This window comes from Dromiciops gliroides, chromosome 2 (genome assembly GCF_019393635.1).
Source record: "Dromiciops gliroides isolate mDroGli1 chromosome 2, mDroGli1.pri, whole genome shotgun sequence".
In the NCBI taxonomy this organism is placed as follows: domain Eukaryota; kingdom Metazoa; phylum Chordata; class Mammalia; order Microbiotheria; family Microbiotheriidae; genus Dromiciops; species Dromiciops gliroides.
This window is the reverse complement of record NC_057862.1, coordinates 637,591,109-637,612,028: the sequence shown is the minus strand read 5'-3', so window position 1 is coordinate 637,612,028 and position 20,920 is coordinate 637,591,109. Positions and strand designations below refer to the sequence as shown.

The following is a 20,920-nucleotide window of genomic DNA, read 5'->3' as shown; positions in this document are numbered from 1 at the left end:
TGGGGGCCATGGTAGTGCTTAATGATCGCGGTGGTGGAGGGGTGTGTTCCACAGCAAACAATCGGGGCTTCGTCAAACTCCCACCTCCCTCCGAGGTTTTTCTCTCTCCCGATGTGGGACAACAGTTTTCTCTCATTCTGTTTTCCTGGAAGCGGAGGTTGTGGAACAGGCTGCCCGGGGCCTTGATTACAAAGCTCCACTGCAGAGTGGGTGGATAGCTCTGTGGCCACAAATTAAAAAGCTCTTTGCTGCTTGCCTGCCTTGTTACTCCTAATCACGTCTATGGACCCTCCTCCTCCTCTATCCTGCTCCTTTTCCTGCTGCCCCCGCTTCCCCTTTCAGCCTCCCCCCTGTCCTGTGGTCCAGAGAAACAAGACCCCCCTTTTTCATCCTGAACCCCAAGTTGACTGAACCCTTATCCTCGGTTCAGGACACTTGGGGCTTTAAAAAGCAGGGAAGGGGGAGGACAGAGGGAGGCCCCTTCGCTTCAGACTCCCAAGGGGGCAGCTCTCTGACCCCAGCCCTTGTACTGACTACCTTAGGACATCACCCCACCCCCAGTGCTGGGGATGGAGAGGGCGGGGACCTCAGGGGACAGTTTCTCTGGCTTAGGGATGACACCCTACCCCTCCCCGCTCCCCCACCCCACCAAGCAGTCATGTGGCCTGCCTCTTCATTAGGGCCTGGCTATATAAACAGGGGGGCCGCTGGGAGGGCAGCTGGCAGAGGATATCTCCAAGGACAAGGAAAGGGACAAGGACATATTCATAGGCGGTGAGACCCCCTGGGCATCAGCTTGAGCCTCTTCAATTCTTCATGAGGGAGGGAGTGGCCTTTGGGACCCCAGCCCCATTATTGCTACTGGGGAGCCTATGTAGGGAAAGGGTGGTGACGTCTTCAAGGAGAGAAGACTGTCACTCAGGGATAAGGGTCAGGGGACAGGGGAGGGGGAGTAGTATGAAGTGAATCTCACAGGGATGAGGGATGGGTACTGGGGACCTAAATACCACAGAATGGGGATACGTTGAGAGCTTTGAGACTTAGGCACCCCTGCAGCACAGGGTGATTCCATATTTTCCTAGATCATGTTGAATGCTTTGCTGCTGAGCTGGGCCATGCTGCAGGGATTTCCCACCACTCTGGGTACCCAGCCCACTCAGCAATACCCAGATGCCATCGGCTCCAGATTGAGTAGGTCAAGTCAAGCTCTGTACCCTGGGCTCCTGCACTCAGCCCCTGCTGCTTCGAGGGGACTCTCAGGTCAGTACTGAAACCTGGGGAGTTATGGCCAACCAAGGGACCAAGGATTGCCTCCAGAGGTCCACAGAGGCAGCCAGCAGATTTAGGAATCCTCCCCTTTCCCCCAAGGTTGTCATCCAGCCACCTGAGAAGCTAGAAAAGACCCCTAAAATCATTTAATCCAACTTCATCATTTTACAGAGAATGAAAATGAGACTTGTCCAAGTCTACATAGGTAGTACGTGGAACAGTCAGGAATTGAACCCAGGTCCCCTCTGCCTCTAGATCCAGTATTCGGTGGAATTAGGGACTATAGCCCACCTTTAGAATGAATCCCTATTTCCTCCTGGGGCTGGACCCCGTGTCCCCCCCCCCAAACTCCTTTTCATCCTCCCTAAATTTTGCCTAATTTCCTACTCCAGGGATCCTCTAGTAGGCTGGGCTGGGCTGGACTAGGTAGGCTGTTGCCTTCCCTTCACCTCTTCTCTACCTGCCAGGCCCTGGTATACAGCCAGAACTGGAGCAGATGGCATCGGAGCTGGCAGAAGACTCCCTCATGCAAGACACTGAGGCTCTGGCACCTGAGGTAAGTATCCCTTCAGGGAAGAGAGAAAGTCACAAGATGTAAGCCCCTGGCAGAAGGGAGAAAACACTTGTTTCTTCACTCTCTCCTCCTTTTCTCTCCTCCTGAGGTCACAGGACTTAGAATAGGAAGAGATCTTAGAGACAGTCTAGATCTAGCCCCTCTTCTTGACAGGTGAGGAGACGAAGGCTCAGAGAGATCAAACACCTTACCTAAGTTCACACACTTAGTAAGAGCAAATACAATGTACTGGGAAAAGATGTCAGGAGAGACCTGGGTTGAAATCCTTCCTCCCATATTTAGTAAGCCCATAGTAAGTCCCTAATAATACTTGCTGAATTGAATTGTAGCCAGTAGTGCCCACCTCACAGTTTTGTTGTAAGGTACAAATAATGCAGGTGAAGTGTTTTGTACATTTTAAAAGTTCTCCCAAACATCAGCTCTTACTTAGCAGAGCCACGATTTCCGCAAAGGGAAAAGGTTGGCGGCGGTCCAGGGGGAGAATAGGGATGTTTCATGTCCCAGCAGCCCCTGTCCTAGAATCTCAGCATTTTAGAGCTAAACCAAGGATCGCTACCACCCCACTGTTTTCAGATATAATACAGTCAGAGGTCTTCCCGGGTTGTCATCTATTTGAAATTTACAGGCAGTGTTGCCTTCGGTAAATCACCCTCCCTGGGTGTTTTCCCGCTTGTGAAACCAGGGAGGAAGTTTTGAACTAGGCGAGGTCCCTTCCAGTTCTAAATCTCATCATGATAAATCTAGAAATCCTGGGGTCTCCCTTTTTTTCCTCCTCTTCTCGAAATTTGAGGAGACTTGCACAAGGGGTGACTGTGGTGGCCATGGGCACCCTCTGGGGACTTGAGGGCAGCGCTTGGGATCATGAACCTCAGAACTCTCCCCCTTCTCCGTCCTTTGCAGATGCCCGGCCAGATGGGCCGCGAAGAGCGCTCCCCCCGCCGCTGTGTTCGCCTCCTTGAGTCCTGCCTAGGTCACCAGGTCCCCTGCTGCGACCCGTGCGCCACCTGCTACTGTCGCTTCTTTAACGCCTTCTGCTACTGCCGCAAGATCAGCACCAACTACCCTTGTAGCCGCAATTAGTTGGGCGAGGCTGAGGGGCAGCGGGAGGCCGGATGTGTAGAGGCATCAATAAAGGCTCCCGAGAGCAAAGCTGGAAACTACGAGATTTTTCCTTACTCCAGGGTGCAGGAGCCCTGGTCAAAAAAGGAGCAAACTTTGACTGGGTTCAGGGCTGGGTAGTTCTGGAATTCTGACAGCAAGGGCAGGGCACTGACCTGAGCTTTCGTGGTTGGCAAACAGGATTGGTGATGGGTAGATGGCACTAAATCCGCCCGGGGCAACCTTGAAACCGGTCCTGTCCACACACCTTATCTATCCATGCTTCTGCCAGCGCACAACACTTCTGATTTAACCAATAACAACTACTAATTTCCACAGAGCTTTAAGGTTTCCAAAACACTCCACCAAAAAACAAAAACGCCTTTGGGAAGGATAGGTAGTACACTTATCTCTATTTTACAAATAGGAAAGATAAGGTTCAGGTCAGTTTAGTTGGCCAGTTGGGTGATATTCGAACCCACGTTTATTCGACTCCAAGCTCAAGTTGAGTCCTTTCTGTTGCACCATTGATCTCTTTCCTCTAGTCGTTTCCCTCACTGCACAGTGGGGCTCTTTACCCACCTACCTCATTTCTCCTACAATCTCAGCACATCAACATCAATGGCCTTCCTTTTCCCAGCACTAGAAGAGTATTTCTAAGTATTTAAGAGTCTTCAGTCATGCAGTGGGAGATAACAGCATTGATCCCTGGCCTGTAGAAACTAATTGATTACAGATTTGGAAGGGGCCTCAGAAGCTATCTAATCAAACTCCTAATCTCGTCCACATCCTTGACAAGAAGTGGTTATTCCGCTGGTTGCAGCTGGGTGAACGCAGGAATTGAGAATCGGCAAAACGTTTGTTCAAATACCGATTCAGACACTCCCCAGCTATGTGTGTCTTTTTTTTTGGGGGGGGGAGGATTATTAGTAAAATTTTATAGAGACAAGTGACCTTTCCCCACAGAATCAATATCGGAGCAGAGTTGGACCTTCGAAGGTCGCAACTGGCGAGGAGCCTTAAGAAAGGCAGAGCTAGAAGGAACATCTTTCTGGTCCCGCCCTCCCATTTTACAGCTGAGGACCCTGAGGCTCAAAGAGGGGAGGGGTCTTGCCCAGGACCGCACAGCTAGTAATTGGTAGCGAAGGACTTAGAAGTCAGGTTTCTTAATGGCCGGTACCGCGATCTTTCCACTATTCTAGGAGGCCTTTCTCGCTCCCTCCAGGTTGGGGGGAATGGAGCGTGGGGGAAGAGAATTAATTTAATTCGCGCCCCTCCCCACACATCCTGGGAAGCAGGGGAGGCGACAACACTCCTTTTACAGACAGCGCCTGGGGAGGAGGAGACCCGCAGATCGCTCGGCTGAAAACTCCGTCGCCCCGGCGCAATCACCTTCTGAAGCTCAATACCTCTTATCTCCCGCAGGGAATTAGGGCTCTAGCCTACGCACGCGCAATGAGGGATTCATCCCGCGCACGCGCAGTGTTTCCAGTGAAGCCGGGCATAGGGTTAAACCAATAGTTCTCCTCCCGGTGGGCCGCTCCGCCTTCCCTGGTCATGTGATAGAGGCGGAGGGGGTTGTCATCTGACTCAGCTGTCAGTGCCGCCTCCCTGGCGACGCATCACCTGATCCGTGGGGGCGGGATCACATACCCGGCCCGGTTCCGGTTCGACCGTAGTTCCCCCTTTAAACTCCGGGAGTCTCCACAGCCACCGCCGCTGCCATGATGTCGGCTTTCCCCGAGCTCTACTTCAACGTGGACAATGGCTACTTGGAGGGCTTGGTCCGGGGCCTCAAGGCCGGGGTGCTGAGCCAGTCGGATTACGTCAACCTGGTGCAGTGCGAGACGCTCGAGGGTGAGCGAGGCCCGCCCGGCCCGGGGGAGCGCGAGGTTGGGCCCGCCGCGGGGAAGGAGGAGGGAAGGCGAGGCTTCGCCGCCCGGCCATGAGCCGGGCCCGCGAGGCACACTGCGGGGTCCCCCGGCCAGGCTCGGCCTCGCACGGAGCCCAGGCCTAGTTGTCCACTCTCCGCTCGGGGGCTAAAGGGAGTCGGGTCAGGGAAGAAGAGGAGGCGCCGACGAGAGCCGAGGGGCAACCGAGGCCTCAGTGGAGAGCACAAGGTTCAAAGGGCTCGGCTGGAGTGCGGAGGGGGGGGGTCGTGGGGAGACCTGGAAGGTCATGGAGGAGAGGGGGGACCACTGCTTATCGAGCTGCGCCCCTGGACTAGAGAGGCAAGGGTGGGAATGTGAATAGAGCTGGGGCTCTCTCAGCTGCCCGCTCGGATTCCTTATTGCTACATCTGCCCTGTCTCGCCCTTCTCGTCTTGGCAGCTTCCTTCCTCCTTCTCCTCCTCCTCTTCCTCCAGCCAGCTCTGCCCAGCAGGTAGAACAGAGTTTCTTCGAGCGGGGCTGGTCGTGGCATCTTCCCCCTCCATCCGTTCTCTTGAGTTTCCCAAACCCTCGCCTTCTCCGGTCTGTGTAATCTTAATAACAAACGGCCCTCCTCCCATAGATAAACCTAGGACTATGTGGCACCTTAGCTGGGAGGCCGCTGTCCAGCACGGGAGTGGGAGGGACGGGAAGTGGGAGGAGTTTGCAAGGAATGGGTCTGTGTTGTGGCATCATACCGCGCGAAAGATATGAGCCCCGTTGGGGTTTGTTGCGGGAAGACTGACTTGGCCATCGAAACCCCTGGAACATGTAAGACTGTAAGTCGAACACTTGGGGATTCCTTCAAAGGGCGAATATTAAAGATAGTCCTTAGAGTGTATTAATACTTGAGGCGCATGTGTGGCTCTCCGTGTGTGTGTGTGTGTGTGTGTGTGTGTGTGTGTGTGTGTAGACACTCCCTAGGTTACATCAGAGTTTCTGGAGTGGGTTGCTGGGAGGGGGAGGCTGCTGTCTGCTGGTGCTAAAATTGTAAAAAATTAAAAAAAATAAAGACCTTCAGGCACATATGCAAGTAATTTCCATAACTGAACCCATTGCCAATACACGTGAATGAATCTGCCTCTCCCCTTTCCTCTCACCTCCTCACCTCCAAGGTGGATTATTTTGTGATTTCTTTTCTACTTTGTCTTCTAACTATTGATTTGATTTTATCTAAATAAGATTGGAGGTAAGGTGGGCACAGAGTATTTTTGCCTTTACTTACCATGGGATTTTCCATTTCTGGAGTCCTTTTCATCAAGATCTCTTTTTAAAAAGACTGCTTGATGAACCACAAAGTGAACAAACATTTTCAAGTACGTACACACACACACACACACACACACACACAGAGGAATGTTCCTGTTCCAGCCAAACCAGGTACCCATGATTGTTCCCTGAGCTAGGCATTCCATCTCCCATTTCTGTACTTTTGCACAGGCAGTCTCTCTCTCATGCCTGAAATTTACTGCTTTCTCACCTTTACCTCAAAATCCTTGATTTCCCTCAGGGTTCATCTCAGTTGTCACTTCTTACAGGAAGTCTTTTCTGTTTCCCTTATTTCTTAAGGTTCTTACAGTAACAGCTTAACTCCCTAAGTTTAGGGGCAGCCCAGTGTCACTGTGAATTAGAGCACTAGCCCGGGAGTCAGGCAGATCTGAGTTCAAATCCAAACTCAGACACTTACTAGCTGTGTGACCCTAGGCAATTTACTAAACCTTTCTATTTGCCTTAGTTTCCTCACCTGTAAAATTGGATTAATAAGAACTCTTACTTTTACAAGGTTGTTGTGAGGATTAAATGAGATAATATTTGTATAGTGTTTAGCACAGTGCCTGCCACATAATAGGTACTATGTAAATACTTAATTCCTTCTCTCTTTTCCTCTTCAGATTGATTCCTTTGTATTTATTTATCTGTATACCTGCTGTAACTCCCCAGTAGAATGCAAGCTTCTTGAAGACAAGGACTACATCATGTTTGATTCTTGTTTTCAACAAAGATCTATTGTCCTCAGCACCCAGCATAATGTCTTTCACATCTTTTCAGTCATTTACTGAGGCTCAAATCATCGGGTCATCCTGGACCCTTCTCCTCCCCCAATCCAGCCCCTTTTCAGATCTCCCAGATTCCATCTCTCTCTTTTTTGTTTGTTTGTTTGTTTGTTTTTTAGTGAGGCAATTGGGGTTAAGTGACTTGCCCAGGGTCACACAGCTAGTAAGTGTTAAGTGTCTGAGGCCAGATTTGAACTTAGGTACTCTTGACTCCAGGGCCGGTGCTCTATCCATTTCGCCACCTAGCTGCCCCCCCCCCTCCCCATTCCATCTCTCTTGTTTGGCATTCAAAGGCATTTACAGTGTGGCTTCAGGCTCCCTTTGCTTAAAGCATATCGCTTCCCCTCACACACTTTTCCGGCCAGGCTGGTACCGTTTGTTCCTTGTACGTGCATTCTGTTTACCTTTGGTACTGTTGCACTGGCTATCCCCTAAGCTGGGAACGCGTTCCCTTCTTGGGGAACGCCTCCACCTCTTGGTACCTCTAGTTCCCTACAAAGCTCCACTTACATTCCACATCCTGCATGAGTCCTTTCCTCCTCTTATTTTTCCCATCCCTGAATTACTTTGTATTTACCTGTATATATATATATTTCCCCCTAGAATAATGAAAGATCCTTAGGGACAGGAGTTGGATCTATCTTTGAATCCTCAGTGTCTAGAATAGTACCTTGCACACAGTAGGCACTTAATGTTTGTTGTAGATATTTAACAAAATGTTTGCACTGTTGAATGGCAGCAGTGTAGTATGGTGGAAAGAGCTGACTTTGGAATCAGGAGATGGTTCCAACTCTGATCTCTCTTCCTGTGGGGAAGTTAACATCTCCGTGCCTTAGTTTCCTTATCTGTGAAATGGAGACCATAGTTGTACTATCTGCCTTACAGAATTATTGCAAAGCTTTGTAAACATTAAATCACTATATAAATGGGCTGTCATATTCTCAGTAACCTACCGGTAATTCAGGAGGAATCTTTGGACCTAGTGAAAGATCCCCAGTGGCCACCACCATGCTGAGCTAGATGGACCCTTCTGTGCCTCTGCAACATTCCTTCTAGATCCACAACCACTTACTTTAGCGCCCTTTCTCTCTGCCCCTGGTTGGGGTAAAGGGTTTCCTTTCCCCTCCTCCCTACCACAGATCATCCTGCTGTAGTGATATACTCTTGTTTTGTTTTGTTTTGTTTTGTTTGTTTTTGCAGGGCAATGAGGGTTAAGTGACTTGCCTAGGGTCACACAGCTAGTTATGTGTCAAGTGTCTGAGGCTGGATTTGAACTCAGGTCCTTCTGAATCCAAGACCAGTGCTTTATCCACTGCGCCACCTAGCTGCCCCCATACTCTTTATTACTAGCCTTCTCTTGCATCAAATCTCATATCATTGCTGAGCAACAGCAAAGACTGCTAAGAGTTTTTTCTTCTCTGTTTTCTTTACCCTCCAGCAATGATAGAGCTGCTGATAACCCAGTGTTAGGGAGACTTATCTATCTACTGGAAAACGTGAGGTATTTACTGAATGCTTATTGATATAAACACTTTTAGAATCTTTCTCCTCTTTAGCTTCTAGCTCCAATGTCTTCAGTAGCACAAGTGCTGTGGATGAAGCGCTGGACTTGGGTCCTAGAGGTAGTTTTATTACATAGCGTGGAACAAATAAATCACTTCCTCTTTCTGATCCTCCGTTTTTTCATCAATAAAATGAAGAGATTGGACTCTGTGATCTCTAAGGTCCCTTTAGGCACTAATGATTTATGAATACATTTGAAAAAGACTCACATCTGAAATTTGCCATAGACAGAGTTCCTTTAAGCAAAAACAGCCTGGGTGTGGAGGATTTTGCTAAAGGCACAAAATTACGTCCAGAGTACTGTATTAGAGGGGAAAGTGGGGGAAGGATCATTGCTGATGGGGGTCAGGAGAGGTCACAAGGAAGACATGGCAGTTGATCTAGGTTGAGAATGTTTCTGACATGAACAGAGAAAGAGTTTCCTGAGTTGTGCTCCAAGAACTGAGAACAGTCCATTTTGGCCAGACCTTAGAGTGTGTTTAGAGGAAGTAGTATGAGACATACTCCAGAGATACTGGAGTAGATTGCCGTTTCCTTCTCCAGCTCATTTTATAGATGAAGAAACTGAGGCAAGCAAGGTTAAGTGACTTGTATAGGGTCACACAGCTAGGAAGTATCTGAGACTGGATTTAAATTTAGGAAGATGAGTCTTCCCAACTCCACACCCAGCACTCTATCCATTGTGCCACCTTGCTGCGCATGATACACAATTTGTGCATAGTGCAGGAAGGTTGCTACCAACAGAGTTTCTTCAATGATGTTATGAGATACATATCTCCCTGACATTCTGGTTATCCCCTTTGAAGTATAGGAGAATCTAATCATTAGTAGCTGTAACTAATTAATTAGTAACTGGGGTAAAAAGAGTGGGGTAGGGGGCAGCTAGGTGGTGCAGTGGATAAAGCACTCTCTCTGGATTCAGGAGTACCAGAGTTCAAATCCAGCCTCAGACACTTGACACTAGCTGTGTGACCCTGGGCAAGTCACTTAACCCCAATTGCCTCACCAAAAAAGAAAAAAAAAAAAAGAGTGGGGTAGTCTAAAGGGTTCTTTCCATCAAGTTGACAAGTCACTCTCCTCCACTACAGGGGTAACATACCAGTCTGACTGGGTGGGGTATTTGTTGCCCAGTCACAGGGACTTCTCTCTTTGGCACTGTAGGATACAGTCACAATCTCTCCGGGATTGAGTTTCTTCATCTATAAAATAAAGGGGTCCAACTAGACAGTCTCTCAGAGTCTGTCCAGCCCTAACAGTCAATGAGTCCATAATTTTTGTTTCCCATTCAGTTGTTTCTTTTCCTCTTCTAGACTTTTTGCTGACTATCCCCTTTCTGCTTATACTTTTTTGAAATAAGGAAGAGATATGTTGAAATGATACATTGTCATAATCGTTACATCATTTTACAGTAAAAAAGCAATTTAGGGACTGCTTTGTCTAGTTCCTTCATTTCACAGAGAAGGGAGGTGATTTTATCCAAGGTCCCACAGCATAAGTTTACAGCTTTATGGTGAATTTTGTTCTCTGTTGGCTACTTAAAAAAAATTATCCCCAGTCATATATCTCCAAATCATAAAATGGATCAATTCTGGGAAGATTCCTTGTGAATGACTGAAAAAAAACACACCATTTATTAAGCACTTACTATGCTACAAATAGAAGAGCAGAGATAGTAAAACCTGCTCAAAGATCTCATTCCAATACAAAAAAAACCATACAAGAGGTATCAACTACAAGTCAGGTGGGAAGGCTGTGTGGTCCTCAGGGCACAGCAGCAGAGCAGATGGTAAAACCTCTTCTTTAATGTAATTTCCACAAATAAAAATCACGTCTGTTTCTGATGTTGAACCATTTGACAATGCTAAGGACTTTGTTGGCTAGAATTGTCTCTTCCAGGTCATCAGCTGAGGTTGCTAAGGAAGTGTGGTATGCTCCAGCTGCAGAAACAAGTTTTTAGGTATTGTCTCTACAGGATTTGCCTCCTAGAATAATGACCTCTGGGAGATTTGGCTAGAAGCTGAATCCGTGATCTGGGGGATCTTGGCATTCCCTAAGATCTTGGTCTTAACATTCCCATGAATGGCAGTTGGTCATTGGTTGGTGTGGTTGGGGCAAAGAAGATGGGCCCCTTCTTCAATGTGATTGATCTCTTCACTGTACCTGTAGGACCCAGGGCTGGTCATCTGTGAGCAATACTGTTCTCAGGTCTCTTGTATTCAGGGTCCCAGTCCTTCTTCAGTGGGGTCTGAAGGAAGCTGATGGTCAGGGTGATAGCACTGATTTGATACGCCTTGGCACCTGCTGCCTTTTTGTCTTTTCCCCAGGCTACTTTGCTGCTTCAGCTGCTTCCTTGCTTCATAGGTAGCAGTTTGCAGCTGCTGGGGATGGCTGGGCTCTTCTTTGGTTGTTAGCTGCAGGGGCTTAGCCAGAAGCAGGGCCAATAGTTTCGGGAGAGGGGAAGAGGAGGGGGTAGCATGCCGCTTTTCCCAGGGTTCTTGGGTTCAGGGTACTGGGCTGTCTCCATTCAGGTGTGAAGAAAGGTGGTCATAGCAGTAGTTTATAATCCAAGGGCAAGGCACCTTTTCTCCCTCCTGTGAAAGTCTATAGACCTACGGGAAGAATAAAATAAAACAAAATGAAAAAACCAAACCATAGGCATAAGGTATAGAGGTTATCTAATTCAGTGCTCTTATTTTACAAGAGAGAAAACTGATTCGTAGAGGGGGGAATTTTGTTGCCCAAGGCCACAGAGATTATAAAAGGCTAAATCAGGATTTGACCCTTTGACTCCTAGTCCACTGTACCATATTGCCTCAATTAAGTTGTTTTTTGTTTGTGGCCTTCATCTAATTTAGTGTGTACGATTAAAGAAACATAACTTGCCACCCTTTTCGGGTCTTTTCATTTTTTGTTAAGTTTGATTCATTCCTTTTAACTTTTGCCCCATTGTTATTTCTCAATCCAATCCTCATTTGTAACAAATAAAAACAGCAAAAGTGAACAACAGAGCAACTTTCTCAGACATTGAATTCAGTATTTTGCACCTGTAGTTCCTCATATTTCTACTGAGGGGAAGAAGTATATTTCCTCATCTATTCTCCAGGACCGTGATTAATCATTGCAGTTAAAATCTAAATTCAGCTTCCTCATAGTGTTGTTTTATATTTCTACTACTGTAGTTCTTGTGGGTATTTTTCTGCTGGTTCTGCTCCCTTCACTCTGTATCAGTACATATAAGTCTTCCCATGTTTCTCAGAATTCTTCATGTTCCATCTTCTTTGAAATCCTATTTCATAAACATAATATTCTCTTCCTATGCCACAATATTTGTTTCCAATTTTTGATTATTATAAAAAGTGCTACTGTGAATATTTTGGTAGGTTTTAGACCTTTTTTTCTTTCTTCACCTCTTTGGGGGTTTATATCTATCTAGTAGTAACTTTAGTGGGATATAAAGAATGAACAGTGTAATGACTTTTCTCCCATAAGTCCAAATAATTTTCTACAAGGATTAGATTTAGAAGCTCTTGTTCAGTTGTGTCTGGCTCCTCATGACCCTGTTTGGGGTTTTCTTGGTAACAATACTGGTGTGGCTTGCCATTTCCTTCTCCAACTCATTCAACAGATGAGGAAACTGAGGCAAACGGTGAAATGACTTGCCCATGGTCACATAGCTAGTGAGTGTCTGAGGCCAGATTTCAACTCAGGAGCTCCTGACTCCAGCCAGACCCAGCACTCTATCCACTACACAACCCAGCTGCCTTATCAGGCCCCTCTACCAATAGTCTATTTCCACATTCTCTCTAACAGTGATTATTTCTGATTTTTATCATCCTTAGAAACTTGATGGGTGTGAAATGAACCATAGAGTTGTTGTATTTTGTATTTCTCTGGTTAGATATTTGAATATTTTTTCCCAAGGCTGATAGTTTGAATTTCTTTTTTGAAAACTGTTTGTATACTTTGATCTATTTGCAACAACTACATTATTTATTCGTCACTTCCTATATATCTTGATTATCAGATTTTTATCAGAGATCTATTTAATGCAAAGATATTTTCCTGCATAGCTTTTTTTACTCTACATTTATTTTGTTTGCCCTAAGACTTTTAAATTTTATATAATCAAAATTGTTAGTTTTATCTTTTGTGATCATTTCCTTGGCTGATTAACAGTTCTCTCCCTAGTGGTAATTATAAAAACAACCTCCTTCCATTTTCCTCTAAGTTATTTCTGATATGATCTTTAAATTTTAGGTTGAATATCTATTTGGAACTTATTATGGTATATGACATCTCACCCACTTTAACAGGAAACAAAATGTTTCATTAACCAGTCTATTCGATGAAAACAATTGTTTATTAAATGTCTACTTTCTGCAAAAGCCCTATCCTGTAATAGGCAATGATGGAGGGGAAAGTACACATTTTTTGACCTTAAGAATTTGAAGTCTACTGGGAGGAAAATGTGATATGTGCACAAATTAAGTATAGGAAGGAGCCAGTTGAGAGGAAAGACTGAAAACACAGAGAGACAGGATGATTGCTGGAGAAAGTTGAAAAGATGTGGGAGGTCATACTAAAGCTGGTCCTTGAAGAATGGGTAGTATTTGGATAGGAAGCAAAGAGGATGTTATCCTCATTGGGAGCCAAGGCCAAGACAGAAATTAACATGGTCTGTGAGGAAACTGACCTGGTTGAATAGGAAGGAATGGGAGGTAAGATGGAGTGTATAGAGTGAGAACAGATTATCTATACTCAAAGTGTTTTTCTGTTCCAAATTATAGTTGGTCCAGGGAGAGACATCCATTAGAGGAGTGGAGTGGAGATACAGGAACATCTAGGAGCTAGAAAGGCAAGAAGGAGGAAAAAGAGAAGAGAGACTAAAAGTGAGAGAGACCAGCAACTCTTGTTTGCCCTGTCCCCAGTCTTCATAACTTCTGCACTCCCGGCTCTCTATTTTAATGTCCCAGTTTCCTATCTTAGCCAAAAGCTTGCCAAAGGCTTCCCTTTGCCCAGCTTCTTAAAACTCTCATCATCCAAGCCCCTGCTCTGACAAAGAAACCCTAATTCTCCCTTGCATAATTGATATAGCATCACCAAACTCTCCCTCTGTCCTCTAATGAAGAGGACCTACTCATTCTTTGGCTGACTTCCTTTCATTTGTTATTTCATTATGTTATTGTTAACTCTTATTGTTGACTTTGGAGTTTTTGCAAGGCACCTCTCAGATTTCTTTTTGACCCTTTTAATTTCGAGTCCTCACCAGACCTGCCATGCTTTGGCATGTTCTTCTTACTTAGGGAAGGTTTCCTTTTGATGAAAGTTGCCCCGTTTCTTGTAGTCACTTCTGATTTGGCTTATTAATCATACTAGGATTTTCTTCAGGTGCTTGCTCTTCTTGATTATTAGATCATATCTTCCCTGGGCTGCCAAAAAAGTGTTTTGTTTTGTTTTTTAAAATATTCTCCCAAGCTGGATTATTCATATTTTACTACTCCCTTTCATTTTTCCCTTATTATCAACATCAAATTATAGTTCCCTTTCCCAAAATTGAATAGCCACATCTCTTTCTCACACATATGTATAGTTTTTCCTCTTGCTATCATGATGCTAAACCATTCCCCATGCCTCAGTTTGCTGTAAGGGGTAATTGGACTATATGATATTCACAGCCCTTTCTATAATTCCATGATTTTGTGTAATGATCACTGTTATCTGGAGACTCACAGAATGGAGAAAAAGGTCCTCTCTGATGGAGTATGGTGCCTATCACATGCAGTTTTAAAAGTCAAGTTTAGTTTTCACAACCATGGAGATATATGGGTTTTAACAAATGTTTGTCCCCTTCCCCCCTTTTTAATATTGGGCAGAGAGGTACCTGATAGTTTAAGAAACTTGCTTCAGGCTGATTGAGATTGAATTGAGGAGCAAGTGAGAGAGGTTCTTTATGAATTCCCTTCATGGTGGGTGGATTTTTCTTAGCATTTGTAGCTGGTTTCTTCATTAGATCAGCAGTTAACTATCTGAAATTTTGTCTTAGTCATCTTGTTTTCTAAATTTGGGGGCTTAATTTCTTTTTGGGTTTACAGCCCCATGCCCCCTGATTAGTACTTTTTTGTTGATGTCATCTAGCAAAATGCTTTAGAAAAGCCTTTCTTTTGGTTAGTGATTTTGGTGCTCTTTTTCTTTTTTTCTTTTTTTAATTTTGGTGAGGCAATTGGGGTTAAGTGACTTGCCCAGGGTCACACAGCTAGTAAGTGTTAAGTGTCTGAGGCTGGATTTGAACTCAGGTCCTCCTGAATCCAGGGCTGATGCTCTATCCATTGTGCCACCTAGCTGCCCCCTACTCCACCTAGCTGCCCCCATGTTGCACTCTTTTTCTTTTTTTCTTTTTTAGTGAGGCAATTGGGGTTAAGTGACTTGCCCAGGGTCACACAGCTAGTAAGTGTTAAGTGTCTGAGGCCAGATTTGAACTCAGGTACTCCTGACTCCAGGGCCGGTGCTCTATCCACTGCGCCACCTAGCTGCCCCGTTGCACTCTTTTTCAATAAACATTCACTCGTGTGGTATCAAATCTGACTTTCTTCTAGGGATCGAATATAGTGCCATCCTCAGGAGACTGGAGCTATTTGAGCTGATGAGTTGATAATATGCTGAAAAAAAAAAAATAAGCCATTTCAGAAGACCTCATTAAGAATCCCAGCTATGATACTTACTAGCTGTATGATCCCGGGCTAGTTACTTAGTTTCTTTCAGCCTGTTTCTTTAAAATCTTTTAAATAGGGATAAGCAAGAACAGTGATCTTGGAATTAAAGGACCTAGGTTTGCTCCTTTGTTGCACCATTTATTTTTCATGTGACCTTGAGTAAGTCACTTTCCTTTGATCTATTTTCTCCTTTACAGAATAAAGATCTTAGACTAGATAACCTTTAAAGGGACCTTTCCATTCCATAAACCTATAATTAGGTGACTACTTGCACTGTTCACCACAGGGGTGGTTCTGACTAAAATACTTTAATAAGATTTACAAAGTACTATGTAATTGTGAGTTAACTGTTACCCTTCCAGTATCGAGATAAAGTATCCCATTTCTTCCAGGCAGTCCATACATTGAATAACAGTGGAAGTTTGCAGCATAGTGTGGTAGAAGGTGCCTGGATTCGGAATCAGAGGATTCATTCAGATCCTTATCTGTGTAACTGGCTAAGCCCAAGCCTCTCTCTCAGAGCCTCAGCTTCCTCCTCATCTATACAGTGAGGAGTCTGGTCTAGATTACCTAGATGGACCTCTCAAACTCTCAGTCCCATGGTCCTGTAGAAGATTTTTTTAAAGATCTCTAAATGGTAGTTGTTGGTGGAGATTGATGGACCCTTCTTTTTTTTGTGACAATGAGGGTTAAGTGACTTGCCCGGGGTCACACAGCTAGTAAGTGTCTGAGGCAGGATTTGAACTCAGGTCCTCCTGAATCCAGAGCCAGTGCTTTATCCACTGCGCCACCTAGCTGACCCCCTGCATGTCCCTTCTGCAGGATAGCAGACCCTAAACCCCTGGGGTAGTCAGACCAATGAAAACAAAGTTAAATCTCAAATTCACTGATCCCTGTATCCCAAACAAGTACTCAGTTTGATGCCAGTGTATTAGTTTACCATAAGAGCACAGCCTGTCAGAGAAAGAGACTTCATACCCAGCCTCCTTTCTCTAGCATGGTGATTCTCAAAGTATGAACCAGGGATCCCCAGGCGCAAGCAGGTGGGTGGTGGTGGGGTGGCAGTGGTGGTGGTGAGAACTTCTCATAACAATTCTGACAATTTTTTTTTTGGTGGGAAAATGAGGGTTAAGTGACTGCCCAGGGTCACACAGCCAGTAAGTGTCTGGTGTCTGAGGCCAGATTTGAACTCAGGTCCTCCTGAATCCAGGGCCGGTGCATTATCTACTGCACAACCTAGCTGCTCCTAATTCTTAACTAGCTGTGTGACCCTGGGCAAGTCACTTAACCCCCATTGCCATTAAAAAAAAAGTCTGACTAAAAAATAATAGACATTTTTATTTATAGTTTTGGGTTCTAATTTTTATCCCTCTTTCCTCCCCTCCCCCCTCCTTGAGGCATCAAACAATCAGATACAGGTTGTACATGTATGATTATGTAAAACATTACCATATTAGTCATTTTGTACAAGAAAACTTAATTAAAAGGAAAAAAATGAAAGAAAGTGAAAAATAGCATGCTTCAGTCTGTTCCATTAATATCAGTTCTTTCTTTGGAGGTGGATAGTATGTTTCTTCAATAGTCCTTTGGGGTTGTCTTAGATCATTGTATTATTGAGAACAGTCAAGGCATTCACAGTTCTTCATCAAACAATATCGCTGTCTCTGTGTACAAAGTTCTCTTGGTTCTGCTCACTTCACAATACATCATTTCATACTTGTCTTTCCAGGCCTTTCCAAAGTCATCCTGCTTGTCATTTCTTATAGCACAATAATATTCCATCACCATCATATTCCACAGCTTGTTTAGCCATTCCCCAATCGATGGGCATTCCTTTGATTTCCAGTTCTTAGCCACCACAAAAGAGCTGCTAGAAATTATTTTTGTACAATTAGATTTTTTGCTCTTTTTTGGGGATGTCTTTGGGATATAAACCCAGCAGTAGTGTTGCTGGATGAAAAGGCATGCACAGTTCTATAGCCCTTTGAGCATCATTCCGAACTGCTCTCTAGAATTAACCAAGCTGATTTTGGATAGACACATCACCGGTAGAGGCAGCTGGTGGCACAGTGAATAGTACACTAGATCCACAGGAAGACCTGAGTTTAAATATGGCTCCAGACATTTACCAGCTGTGTGGTCCTTGGTGCCTGTGTTGGCCTCAGTTTCCTCAGCTGTGAAATGGGCTTAATAATAGCACCTGCCTCAGAAGGTTGTGAGGATCAAATAAGATATTTGTCAAATGCTTAGCACAGTGCCTGGCACGTCATAGCTGCCATATAGATGCTTATTCCTCCCTTCGTCCCTTCCCCCAGTAAACTGGCCCACCCATTGATGAAATTGGGTTCAGGATGGGTTGGGGGGGAGAACTAAGCAACCCATGAAACAAAATTTAAACTGGGCTTTCAATTCTCAGTTTCCTCTGATGGCAAGAAAGAAGGCCAAAGGTTCTAAGGATCAGAGTTGTTTTACAGCTGTCAGTAAAACTTTAGTTTGTTAGAATGTTTAATGTGAGATCTTTGTCCAGTGAGCAATAAAGGGATCTATTTAGAGACATTATTCCTAGTTTATTGAACACCTCCTCCTATGTGCAAGGTGCTAATGAAATGATAATAAAAAGAGGGTAGTCTCTGCCCTTGGAGAGTTTGTGGTCTATTGGTCTTGGGATAAGACTTACCAAAAGCAAGCTTGTGGTATATGGGGGAGGGAGGGGACCCTCAGCAGGTGGGATCGGGGATGGCTTCAGGGAGGAGGTACTGCTTGAGCTGGGCCACAAAGCAAGAAAAGGACTTTAACAGGGAGAGATACCAGGGCATGCCTATTCCAGACATACAAAGAGTAGTGGTCAGGGAGAAACAAGCCCAGAAAGGGAAGGATTATAATGGTGAGGCAAGAAGTGAGGAGGGGAAAGGAAATGATAGTAGAGTTTATGAAATAGAAAAGACCCAAGAGACCCCAGGGTGTTTCACCTATTACTCTTGGTCCATTCTATATACCAAACCAATGTACAGTAGCTGTAAAACAAAATGCTGGTAAATATTGGCAAGATTTTAGTAGAGGCCTGAGGGTTTTTTCTTCCCCAGATCCTAATCTTTCTGCCCGACTACATGCCCTTTTAATCAGGCTCTGAGAACCAGAAAGAACTGTATAGATTTTCTAGTCCACTTCTCCCATTTTATAGACAGGGATGGTAAGCCAGAGAAAAAATGATTTGGTTGAGATTCAGCAGATAGTGAGTGTCCAAACTAGAACTGAAGTACTTGTCTCTTGACTAATGGTTGAAACCTCTCCACTGTACTTTGCTGCCTCTCCCCATCAAGTTGATGTTGCTGTCACTGATGGTGGCATAGAACATGCCTTGAGTGTTGCTTTCAGTCCAGATACCCCTTTGGTCAACTCCCTGTTCCCATGATAGAGCTCATCCCACCCTGTTTCTTGATTTATTTCCCCATCTTTCACATTGTTAGCGTTTCCATCTCTTCAATTGATTACATCTTGTTCCAGTTTGTATTTTACACAGATTTGTATCGGCTAAGTTGTTTATAGTAATGTCAGCAATAATCCACATTCTACTTTGGTTACAGAACTCCTGTTTCACAATGTTTATAGCTGGGATCCAGTGTTGGAACGGGCGCTGATTGTTATGAACATAAACTTTCTCTCTTTGGTCTTTTTTCCTTTCTTTCCCTTGGCCTGGTTTCTGATGTTGTGCCAGACCCCTATAACCTACTGATGAAAACCAGAACATTATAGGATCTTAGGGTTGAGAGCTGGAGAGGAAGGAACTAGGCGATCATCTGGTTTTCCCCATTTTACAGCAAATGAAACTAAGGCCCAGAAAAATAAGTTACTTGCTTAAATAATAAGGGGCATAGTGAAGATGCCCATTCAGCTCTTCTGACTCCAGATCCAGTGTTCTTTTAATTGCATCAGCCTATTTCATGTGCATCCAAGCCTTGATCTTCTCAAGCCCCCAGGAATGAATTCATAGATCCATGAATTGTTAGACCTGTAGTTAAAAGAGCTCGTAGAGGGGGCAGCTAGATGGCGGAGTGGATAAAGCACTGGCCCTGGAGTCAGGAGTACCCGAGTTCAAATCCGGCCTCAGACACTTGACACTTACTAGCTGTGTGACCCTGGGCAAGTCACTTAACCCCCATTGCCCCACAAAAAAAAAAAAAGAGCTCATAGAGATCCATCTCTGAACCCAGCCTTTTTATCTTATAGATGAAGCCTCTGAGGCCCAGATTGACTTGTTTCCAGTCAAGACTTTTTAGTAGATTAACACATTTTCATTTTTTCTCTCTTTCTTTTTTTCCAGGGCAATGAGAGTTAAGTGATTTGCCCAGGGTCAAACAGCTAGTAAGTGTCAAGTGTCTGAGGTTGAATTTGAACTCAGGTCCTCCTGAATCCAGGGCCGGTGCTCTATCCACTGGGCCACCTAGCTGCCTCTATATAGTACTTTAAAGAAAGATTTCCTTACAATAGACCCATGAGGTTGATTATTGCTACAACAGTAATATTTAACATTTATAGAATGACACATTTTCAAACTAATGGAGACTTTTCCCCTTTTAAAAACTGGATATAAATCTTTCTAAATCCTTACACACCTCTCTTTAAAAAAAAATATACCAAATGTAAAAATATTTTTGTAATGGCTCAAGCCCGTTATGAACATCAGAGTATAATGAAAACTATCTAGTGTTAAGAGACCTAATGCCAGTCTTTGCTCTGTCACTGACTTGCTGTCTTGGAAGCTTGGGCCATTCATTTTTTCCTCCTGCCCAGTAATTTGCTCCATTCCTGGCTTGGTAGGAAATACTGGTGAGGACTTGGTTCCCCCTGCTGGACTCTCCCTGAAGGAGATGGGGAACTCTCTATCTGTGATCTTGTGACCAATCCAATAAACTCATGCTGAGGGCTAGGGATATAATAAAAAGAAAGCGGGCTCCTGCCCTCAGGGAGTTTGCATTCCAAAAGGGAAGACAACATACAAAATGAGAAAGGAAAGTGGGGCGGGAGGTGGGGGGGGGTGTTCCAGGGAGGGGGCGTCTTGTTCCGTGGAGCCGGAAGCAAGGCAGGGCAGCAGGCACACATTGCTTAGGGACCTGATCGTCAAATTTATCATCAGCCCCCTTATTCCATTCACACACAGCTACCACCCTAAGGTAGGTTCCCTAAGCTTCTATGGCGAAAGTCTCCTAATGGGTCTGCCTGTCTCAAGTGTCTCCTCCCTTTAAATCCGTCCTCCACCCAGCCAAAGAGCAGGTGTGACTGTGCCACATGCCCTACTCTGAAGACTGAAGTTCCGCCCTTTGACCTCTAGGGTCAAATATAAGCTCTCTGGTATTTAAAGCTCTTCAAATTCTATGCCCTTCTCCTGCCAGTCATTTTATTCCCCTTCACTTATTCTGTGGCTCAGTCATACTCTATCTCGGTGTACAAGCGGCTTCGGTTTTTTTGCATCCACACACATGCACATACTGTCCCGCAGGGCCTGGAAGGCACTCCCTAGCCTCCACTGCCACTTAGAATCCCTTTCAAGACCAAATTTTGGGGGCAGCTAGGTAGAGCAGTGAGTGGATAGAACACTGGTCCTGGAGTCAGAAGGACCTGAATTCACATCTGGCCTCAGACACTTGACACTTACTAGCTGTGTGACCCTGAGCAAGTCACTTAACTCCAATTGCCTCACCGAAAAAAAAAAAAAAGACCAAGTTT

At 44.9% G+C, this 20,920-nt stretch overlaps 2 protein-coding genes across 2 annotated transcripts in view; both read left to right on the top strand.

Moving 5' to 3' along the window:
- The first annotated feature begins 719 nt into the window (after nucleotides 1–719).
- Nucleotides 720–3,224, top strand: LOC122743685 (agouti related neuropeptide). Its single transcript, XM_043988797.1, has 4 exons — nucleotides 720–774; nucleotides 1,083–1,260; nucleotides 1,737–1,825; nucleotides 2,744–3,224. Exons 2-4 carry the CDS (start codon nucleotides 1,086–1,088, stop codon nucleotides 2,921–2,923), a joined length of 444 nt encoding a protein of 147 aa, XP_043844732.1. The 5' UTR covers nucleotides 720–774; nucleotides 1,083–1,085; the 3' UTR covers nucleotides 2,924–3,224.
- Nucleotides 3,225–4,521: 1,297 nt separating this feature from the next.
- Nucleotides 4,522–20,920, top strand: part of ATP6V0D1 (ATPase H+ transporting V0 subunit d1) — a 108,098-nt gene continuing 91,699 nt past the window's right edge. The window contains 1 exon segment of the mRNA XM_043985859.1: nucleotides 4,522–4,798. Coding sequence (XP_043841794.1) covers nucleotides 4,666–4,798 — 133 coding nt within the window. The 5' untranslated portion in view covers nucleotides 4,522–4,665.